We start from the raw sequence: 10000 nt of genomic DNA, 5'->3' as shown, positions 1-10000 counted from the left end.
TTCCTACACAGGGTGAAGTTATCTGTCCGAAAGCTGTGTTCTGTAAAACCTCCGCAATGCTGATCAAGTAAATTAAAATCCAATTAAAATCGATATTTGTTTTTGAGATAATTTACAGTTTTTTTTTTCTCTGATCTTTATTTTTCAGTTCAAGCAGAGAATGGGTGACCTATATGCTTTAGATGAAACAAATAGACTTTGTATGCCATTGAGAAACAAACATTCACATTTTGTTTCGTGAAACCCCCTTTATTCATATTCAACATACAACAAAACCATGGTTACCAGCATTCTAATTGTTCAACATTCTATTCAATTATCTGTTCAGAGATACTAAAATATTTAATGAGCGAGTATCCTGCAACAAACTCCCCATCCCCAGCTGTGCCGTGGGACCATTCTACTTGTGAGCAATTAAAGTATTTAGCATATTTGTTAAAAAGGAGACCATTATTATCTATTCGGAGATACCCGGGTATTTAGTAAGTAAGTAAGGGGTCTGAGTGAAGATTAAGCGGGCAACAACTTTCTGAGTAGCCTGAGTGGTTATCCAGCAGCAGACTCCCCATCCCCAGGGACGGACGCACAGGGACGGACACGGACGGATGCGCGCCTTGATAAACGTGGGCAGGCAGCCCGCTCCACTCACCTTGAGCAGCTGCGCCCTCACGTGGGCTTCCACCAAGTGGCTGGTCCTCAGGTTCCCCACCCTCCACATCATGCACAGCTTGCCGTCCCGGAGCGCCACCACAGCGTTCTCAGAGAACACCAGCGTCTCGTTGCGTTTCTTGGGCTTGGCGATCTTCACCATGACGGCGCCGATGATGAAGGCGTCGATGATGCTTCCCACGATGCACTGCAGCACCACCGCCAGCATGGCCAGCGGGCAGGCCTCCGTCACGCTGCGGAAACCGTAGCCGATTGACGTCTGGGTCTCCAGGGAGAAGAGGAAGGCCGCCGTGAAGGTGGTGACCTGGAGGAAGCAGGGCTCGGGAGCACCTGGTGGGGCCGGCCGGGGGCCAAAGTCACCATGGCCCGAGGCGATGAGCCAGAAGGTGAAGCCGAACAGCAGCCAGGAGAGCAGGAAGGAAAGGGAGAACAGCACGAACATCCACCTCCAGCGGATATCCACGCAGGTGGTGAAGAGGTCAGTGAGGTAGCGCTGGCCGCGCTCGCTCACGTTCACGAAGGTGATGTTGCAGTGGCCATCTTTTCGCACGAAGCGGTTCCGGGCTCGCTGCTGCCTCCGGTGGTCCGGTGAGGAACCGCAGGGACTGCAGTCCCCGTTTCCCTGGGATAGGCCTTTCCCGTTGCGTGAGGGCAGGCTGGCGGGCGTGCAGGCTCCGCCCTCTCCCGCCTCGCCGGAACTCTGAGCGAGTTTCATCACTTCCTCTTCGTCGAGGGGCGTGTCCACCACGACACTGAAACGCCGCTTCACTCTGGCGGCTGCCATTGCGGGCAGTTTGGTTCGGCCGCTTATTGACGTGCTTTTGATGCGTTATCCAAGATTCTGTGCTTTTTAAATGAACTTTAACCCCACAGTAGGGGAGACGCTAATGGAGGGACGAGCCTTGATGGGCTGAACTGGCCTGTTTATCGTTCCCAAACTTTTCTTATGTTCTTGTGTTGTGAAAAGTCACAGATCTTTTTTTATTTTTTTTTCCAAGGCTTATGTCTCTATTGGCGGCTCAGGGAGACCGAACGGTCGCCGCCCCCTTTATGTGATTCTTTCCTGTTTATAGTTCATTCCTGAAATATTTGTTTTTGGTATTCTGTTTCCATGGCAATTTCTGCCCTAGTTAAAGTAAAAAAAAAAAAAAAAAAACGGTCTTATTCCCTATGTGCAAGTTACCTATTTAAACACTCTCTGGTTACTTTTCCGCATATAATTACCTTTCAGTCTTTTTTGAGGAGTGAAACACATTTTGTTCTCGTGAACTTGTTGCACTTTAACAGGGAAGACAACTTAGATTTATTATCCAAACACAGTCTTTAAAAAAAACTAAATAATTGTGCGTTCGATAAAGCAATCCTTTTTGATCTGCTTGGCTTAGCGATTCCAGTCCTCTGTTTTAAAAACAGCTGTTTAGCCTGAACAGTGTCTGATAAAACAGTTTAGTCACTCTGGTTGACAAAGAAAGAAAACAAAACTCATTGCTTCCATTGGTCTGCAATTCCGTTTTCAAAGCCTTGGTGATTGAGATTTGATGTCCTGCTTTGGTTTTCGAGAAAGGTTTGGGACACAATCTGGCCGATGAACCCTGGTTTTTAAAATCCAGGGTATATCTCACCCTGAAAGAGAGGAAAAGAAAGAAAATGATAACTGTTAGAGAGAAGACACCTGGGCAATAGTCACATCGTTTATAGTGAACAATGTATTTCTCTCACGGATGTCCCGATTTCCGTGAAATGTACCCACTGTGTAAAATGTAGTTCCTGTTAAAATTCCCATTTCTGAAATATCACTTAAAAATAAACACAGCAAACGTTTGCCTGATTGAGGCGCTGCCTGTCACACTGCGTTCAGGAACCTGGCAGCCGGTTTAGTTTGCTTCCTCCAGTAAATGATTGAACACACGACTGCACAGAGCTGTGCGCTTTCTTTAAAATGTCTTCAATGAAAAAAAAAGACACCGGCTGCAACAACGATGGGAAATCTATTTCGGCTAAAGATCGCTCTGTCCAGTACAAGAAGGGGACGTTTCATGTGTTAAAACATTTTTATTTTTTACATTTATTTATGTTTTAACTTTGATCATTCACAGACGGTGAAAATCTTCAAAAGGTTGACATAAAAAACGAACTATTCCAAAATTCAGCATCTTTGTAAAGTAGCATTTAAATATTTAGCAACATTTGATGTATGATAACTCTAGAGAATAATGATCAATTTTGAACGTGATGTATTATTTAATCTCAAATTACCTATTGTTGGACCGTGAAATAAGCTTTTTTTTTACTGTGAAGGTAACCCAGCCTTATTTATAGTGGTTCTGGAGAAATACAATCCAGTCACAGTAAGCATTGCATGAAGGATGTACAAATTAGGGAGTGACCCTTTCCCATCACAAGACCTGCTAAAAAAAGGTGTCAAGTGGTTAGTTCACAAGTTTGAAATATTCCAGGAGTCTGTTCGGGTCTTTCTGAAGTGGTTTGTATGTGTGTGTGTTGGTTATAAATAGCAAGGAATTTAATTGTCTCGAGATATCAAAAGTTGTGTGATGTCAGACCTGGACATCAGGACATGGAAGCGGGTTTGAATTCCACACACAGCTATAGATACGGTTCGAGACGAAAGTGTTGCATCATCACCCTATAGAATGAACTCATTGTGCTTCAAAAAGTCAGATGAGACCTGCTGAATAATGTTGCGTTAACATATTGAATTACACACCAGTGCTTTGTAGTTCTAGTTCTAGGTGATGCAAAACTTTTGGCCATAGCTGTACATATATGCATGTGTGTATGTATGTGTGTATGTATGTATGTGTGCATGTGTGTTCTGTAGATGGTAGATTGATTGATAGACAGCTTGGACACACACACACACAGTATGCTCTTATATAAAGAGGAAAGCTGATTAGAAGTAATACTCTCTAAACACACAAAGCTTCAAGAAATAACATTTTCCATTTCAATTTAACCACCCCTCCCTCCCCTCGACACACTCCTCTGTGTTTCTCTCTCTCTCTCCCTATCTATCTCTCCCTCTGTCTTTAGTCCATGATTATGTTTCCATATTAAGATGTTATGAAGGAGGATTAAGGATTTCCAGATGTACATATGATCTCAATGTCATTTGTAATCTCTAGATAAACCTCAAACTCTCCCTCTCTCTCCCTCTCTCTCTCTCTCTCTCTCCCCCCCCATGCCCCCCCTCCCGAGTCATGGAGTCTGAACTGCCCCCTGCCTCCCTCACCCCCATAAGAGAAAGGGGGCTCCCTCCAGTCCAGGGCAGGCTGAGGCACTGCGACTGAACTGCTCCCTCACACACGCACTCAAACACCACACTGGCTGAATACTAAATTATTTATTGCACAGTAACTTTGAAGTTTTTTTTCTCTTTTGAATATTTGATAAACAGTTGCATGAAACATTCTGCGCGGTAGCTGTTGTGGAGACGTGATTCAGAAGAATCGGGCATAAGTTTGGCTTTATGAAGCAACATTGGTCACACAATCGCAGAGAGAAAGCAATTGATCAGGTATTGACCACATGACTTTCTGGGTCATTCGCTTTCAATCAACACAGTTAGCAGAGATACTGTGTCAAACAAATAATAATACGCTGTGAAAACCAGGCTGTGTTTATATTTCTGAAATAATAAAAGCATATTTAAAAGCTGTGCAAGTGTTTTTGACATATCGTGTACAGCATTGTGCAGATGTATCGGCACACCTCAGGATGTGTCATTGATATCCTTTATATACCCGCCTGCATGAAAACACCTCAGGACTTTTGCCCATCTTGACAATTTTCCATGATGTTCAGTTCCCGTGGTTTGATTTCACACACACAGTCAATCAAAACTACAGAAGCAATGGGGTGTTCTCATACATTTGCACAAGGCTGTATCTACCACATGCTGTTTGTTTGAAGAATTCGATTTGATGGTGGATTTCCAATAGCGGCTGTCCCAAGTTGAGGTTCTTAAACGGAGGCCCGTTGGAACACTACATTGACCTTTGCCCTCCCCTGGAGTTGTCTGGGAAATAGTTACCTTGTCGTTTGCTCTACAGCAACCCCTACTGGTCAGACACCAGTATGGCTTGGGTAACATTTTCTGATTTAGTTTGGGGAATGAAAAGATAAGTTTGGGTTTGCCTTTTGCATTTCAAATTGGGAAGAACAACTGTGTCAAAATAATTGATCCAAATATAAAAAAGAAATAGAATCAAACTCGATTTTGCTTTCTAGAAAATGAGTTTTACTGTGTGTGAAATGTGTTGAAGTACAGCGAAACACGGTAAATCATAGGGACGCATTGTAAAGCACAGAGAGGTGTGGTAAAGCATAGGGAAGCATTGTAAAGCACAGAGAGGTCTGGTAAAGCATAGGGAAGCATTGTAAAGCACAGAGAGGTCTGGTAAAGCATAGGGAAGCATTGTAAAGCACAGAGAGGTCTGGTTAAGCATAGGGAAGCATTGTAAAGCACAGAGAGGTCTGGTAAAGCATAGAGAAGTATTGTAAAGCACAGAGAGGTCTGGTAAAGCATAGGGAAGCATTGTAAAGCATAGAGAGGTCTGGTAAAGCATAGAGAAGCATTGTAAAGCACAGAGAGGTGTGGTAAAGCATAGGGAAGCATTGTAAAGCACAGAGAGGTGTGGTAAAGCATATATATATAAATAATAATAATAATAATAATAATAATAATAACAGTCAAGTAAAGAGGGATTTCTTACCTCACGCTGTCAGATGATTAGTTATCATGTTTGTATCCCAAACAATTATCTCTCTCTCCACTCTCACCCCTTTCTCTCTTATGTTCTGCGTTGGTTAACTGTTAGAACTATTTCTCTCTCTCTCTCTCTCTCTCGCTCTCTCTCTCTCGCTCTCTCTCTCTGTTGAAGTCATTTGATCAGCTTTGCAGTAAGTACAGCAGAGTCGATGCTCTGGGTCGCTTTGTCTCTCTCTCTCTCTCTCTCTCTCTCTCTCTCTCTCCTTCTCTCTCTATATATAAATAAATAAATACATAAATGTTTACTTTGGCCCTGAGGCATAACAACAACAGATTTCTATAGCACCTTTCATCACGAGGATACCAACCCCCCCTCACACACTATATATACACCCCCCCACACACACACAAAATAATCAAAACAGAAATTTAAAAGAGATCAAAATACATGGTTTTAATTGTAAAAAAAAAAAAAAAAAAAAAAGAAGCTAGCTTATAGAAATAAAACAATCAAGAGTCTAAAACAAACATTTTGCTCTCTACTTTGGGGGGTTTGATCTGAATGTGTGTTCATTTTCCTCTGGGTTAGGATCAGTGGTGCGGTCCTAAATCTGAAGCTACCCGAACGACACTAAAATATAGATTTTCTTTAAGAAGAATTGTTATACCCCATCCCATTACGTTTGTATAGTGAAGTTCTAGTGACATAATTACTAGAAGCTGTGTTACTAGAAACGTCTCAATGGATGCTATAGGTTCAGTATAGCATCACTCCTCTCTCTCTCTCTCTCTCTCTCGCTCACTCCATCCCTCTATCAGATATAATCCCCTCCCTCCCCTCTCTGACCAGGCTGACACCTGGTGATGTCACTTCCCAGCCTGGCCAATCACCCTCGATATGCAAATGAGAGAGAAAAGAGGCGTCTGTTAGTTGACTCAGTTTGAGACGGAGCGTAGTAACTGCGCACGGCGTTGCCATTAACGCAAAAATATCTCTCATTCATTGCTCAAACGTGTATCTTACAGTAATTCTCTCTCCTCTCTCTCTCTGCCCTCAGAGAAGTTTCCACGAATCAATCAATCAGGCTTCTGGGTTTGGCTTCAGCTATAGAGATCCCCACACGGGCACGGCATTGTATTATACTCCTATACCAAACATTATATGGGAGTCTCTGGAACGCAACACGCAGTGCAGATGGAGGTTCTGTTGGGGCTTTTAAACGTCACAACTACAGCCCCGAGCACGTTTATTTAGAACGTCCCATTGCTTCTGTAGTTTGGATATCAATGACACACCCTGGAGTGACGTCATTGTTCTACGATGTCTCTATTAACCGACAGACCTCCGGGCCGGCGAGTGTCATTTACACAGGCGGCTGAACGGCGCTGATGGAAACGGATCAATGTGCGTTTTGTTATTCAGCTGCATCTTAGCAGGACAGGATGGATTCGGAGGCAGATTTTTTCTTTATTTTGTATTTTTTTTTTTAAAAAAAGAGAAAAGAAAAGACTGCGTTTCGGAATTCAGTTTCGCTTTATATTAGTTTTCTAAATTTCTTAATTCATCTCTTTAAAAAAAAAAACACAGCCCCTCTTGTATTGAACACAATTAATTCAATAGGAAATATTATCGGTGCCTTGGCTGCCACCTGCCGGTTTTAATTGGAATTGCACATGTGCATAGGAATAGTAATATATCCTCTACTAAAATGTCTGCCAGTGTAACATATTCCTCTACCAAGATGGCGGCCCGTCCCCGACAGTTTTCCTCCAGCAAAATAGACGCTTTCTTTACCAAAATGTCTTCCTTTGCGCGTCGCCGCCCAACTAGAACGCCAATCTGATTTGGTTTAGCAAGGTGGCCGACGCCTGGCTTCACCCCACTTTCCTGTGAGGATTTCAAAGGGATGGGCGTATCCCCGCATTCCCGTTTTCCCTTTGTTTGCAACAGTGTCCACGACGGGGCGTTGAATAAAGTTTTAAAGCGGTTGAATCCGCAGTGACTCGGGAAAGAGAACAGCGATGGAGGATCTGGATTTTAGTAAGTCTATTCTTGGTGTTATTTTTAACATTATTGCATTAAAACGCGTGCCCTGAATTCTCATGTTGTCAGCAGCCCTTATAATAACGCATACCCCGCATTCCAGTACCTCGTTTGTAAACTACAGGCGTTATTCATGTTAATGATAATGCTACTGTACGTCAACGCAATGCTGGATCGGGTTTTCCTTATTGGCGTAATGTAAGGAAATCAGAACGTTTTTAATAATTCATTTAGCTCTTGTTGACAATAGACTGCGTTATTATCATAGCTACTAATCAAAACCCGAGCCTCAATACTCGATCAATTACTGGTGTCGGTGCATTTCAAGATGCGGCACTGCTGTATTATACCGTGTTATTGTATAGCGAGCGATGATGTGGAGATCAATGTGTCCATTCTATTGTGTAGTAATAATAATAATAATAATAATAATAATAATAATAATAATAATAATAATAATAGCCTATTGTTTTTTTAATGATGCTTGAAATGAAGTTAAGGTGACTGACAGCTCGCTCTCATTGATTGTGTAATATGTCCTGTACTCGTGTCATCGTGTACATTGTATTGACGTTGTTGTAATAATAATAATAATAATAATAATAATATGCATGTTATTTTGTCTGTAAATCTGTAATTTGTAAATGAGAATGCTGATCACGTCAATGTAAATAAAACACCAGTTTTCGATTATTCGCTGTAAAGAAATTTGGTTAATAATAATAATAATAATAATAATAATAATAATAATAATAGTTAGTATAATTATCATGGTTATTGTTGTAGTTATTTAAATGTGGCAGATTATTAACGTTTATAGGCGAGTTCAGTTTACATGTTAGTGTAACAGTTAGGTTAATAATAATAATAATAATAATAATAATAATAATAATGTTCTTTCAAAGTTAACGTTTGTCAAACATTTGTGTTCATGGTTTTGTTTTCTCAGTAGTCTAAACATATGTTTAGTGCTGTAGGTGCTATAGAAACCGTTTAAAATAATACAGAGGTATTTACTACACATTACAGGCAGGTTTCGTTTTCATGTCATTATTGAGTTACAGTTTGATCCATTCCTGGTTTTACTATGAGTTTAATAAGGCACACCTGAGCTTGTTACCTGTACACACTGTGGCTGATTAAGCTGTCTCTGTCTCCCTCCGTGTCTGTCTCTCTGTCTGTCTGTGTGTGTGTCTCTCTCCCTGTCTGTCTGTCTGTCTCTCCCTGTCTCTGTGTCTCTCAGTCCCGGGGGATCTCAGCTCGGAGGAGCGCCTGGAGCTTGAAGAGATTCGACGCAGGAAAGGTGTTCTGCTGCTGGAGATCCAGAGACTTAAAGATGAGCTGAGAGAGGCCATGATGGAAGTGGAGGGACTGGAGAGCAACACAGAGGGGAGGTGAGAGGAGAGGAGAGGAGAGAGGGGGACTAGAGAACAACACAGGGGAGGAGAGGAGAGGAGAGGAGAGAGGGGGACTAGAGAACAACACAGGGGAGGAGAGGAGAGAGGGGGACTAGAGAACAACACAGGGGAGGAGAGAGGGGGACTAGAGAACAACACAGAGGGGAGGTGAGAGGAGAGGGGGGGAAGGACTGGAGAGCAACACAGGAGAGGAGAGGAGAGGAGAGAGGGGGACTAGAGAGCAACACAGAGGGGAGGTGAGAGGAGAGGAGAGAGGGGGAAGGACTGGAGAGCAACACAGAGGGGAGAGAGAGAGAGAGAGCGAGAGAGAGAGAGAGAGAGAGAGAGATCTATCGGGTGTTTTAACAGTTTTTTTTTTATCTCAGCAAAACGTTACAGAAAAGCCGTCATGTGGCCATGGGTCGAAAAAAGTTCAACATGGATCCCAAAAAGGTGACTATTATTATTATTATTATTATTATTATTATTATTATTAGGGGAAGTTGCTCATTCCAACTTTGGTCAATAATAATGTTTTCAAATTGATTAAGAATAAGAATTGGGTGTAAAAGGTGTGTGTGTGTGTCTGCAGGCAATTCAGCTCTGTGTGTGTGTGTCTGCAGGATAGTCAGGTGTGTGTGTGTGTGTGTGTGTGTCTGTGTGTCTGCAGGGTATTCAGCTCTCTGTGTGTTTAACCTGCCTCTGTGTGTGTGTGTGTGTGTGTGTCTGCAGGGTATTCAGCTCTCTGTGTGTGTCTGCAGGGTATTCAGCTCTGTGTGTGTGTCTGTGTGTCTGCAGGGTATTAAGCTCTGTGTGTGTGTGTGTCTGTGTCTGCAGGGTATTCAGCTCTCTCTGTGTGTCTGTGTGTCTGCAGGGTATTCAGCTCTGTGTGTGTGTCTGTGTCTGCAGGGTATTCAGCTCTCTCTGTGTGTCTGTGTGTCTGCAGGGTATTAAGCTCTGTGTGTGTGTGTGTGTGTGTGTCTGCAGGGTATTCAGCTCTCTCTGTGTGTCTGTGTGTCTGCAGGGTATTAAGCTCTGTGTGTGTGTGTGTGTGTGTGTCTGCAGGGTATTCAGCTCTCTGTGTGTGTCTGTGTGTCTGCAGGGTATTCAGCTCTCTCTGTGTGTGTGTCTGTGTCTGCAGGGTATTCAGCTCTCTCTGTG

General features: G+C 42.8%; 2 protein-coding genes across 3 annotated transcripts in view; one reads left to right on the top strand and one right to left on the bottom strand.

Moving 5' to 3' along the window:
- LOC131735550 (inward rectifier potassium channel 2-like) overlaps positions 1-5552 on the bottom strand; it is an 8534-nt gene extending 2982 nt beyond the window's left edge. The window contains exons 1-2 of the mRNA XM_059021601.1: positions 5403-5552; positions 650-2292 (exon numbers count right to left, since the gene is read on the bottom strand). Coding sequence (XP_058877584.1) covers positions 650-1453 — 804 coding nt within the window. The 5' untranslated portion in view covers positions 1454-2292; positions 5403-5552. The remainder of the gene's footprint in view (positions 1-649; positions 2293-5402) is intronic.
- A 1091-nt stretch (positions 5553-6643) lies between these two features.
- The window catches only part of LOC131735549 (cytohesin-2), a 16006-nt gene continuing 12649 nt past the window's right edge, over positions 6644-10000 (top strand). Inside the window, exons 1-3 of one of the 2 annotated variants that reach the window (XR_009327562.1) lie at positions 6644-7439; positions 8686-8836; positions 9226-9292. Coding sequence is in view for 1 of the 2 variants with exons in the window: in XM_059021599.1 (XP_058877582.1) it covers positions 7421-7439; positions 8686-8836; positions 9226-9292 (237 nt within the window). In the remaining variant the exon portion in view is untranslated. The remainder of the gene's footprint in view (positions 7440-8685; positions 8837-9225; positions 9293-10000) is intronic. The other variant, XM_059021599.1, reaches the window with a different exon arrangement.

Source organism: Acipenser ruthenus, unplaced genomic scaffold, assembly GCF_902713425.1.
Source record: "Acipenser ruthenus unplaced genomic scaffold, fAciRut3.2 maternal haplotype, whole genome shotgun sequence".
NCBI classification, from domain to species: domain Eukaryota; kingdom Metazoa; phylum Chordata; class Actinopteri; order Acipenseriformes; family Acipenseridae; genus Acipenser; species Acipenser ruthenus.
Note: the sequence above shows the minus strand (reverse complement) of the source record. Positions and strands in the feature narration are given on the sequence as shown.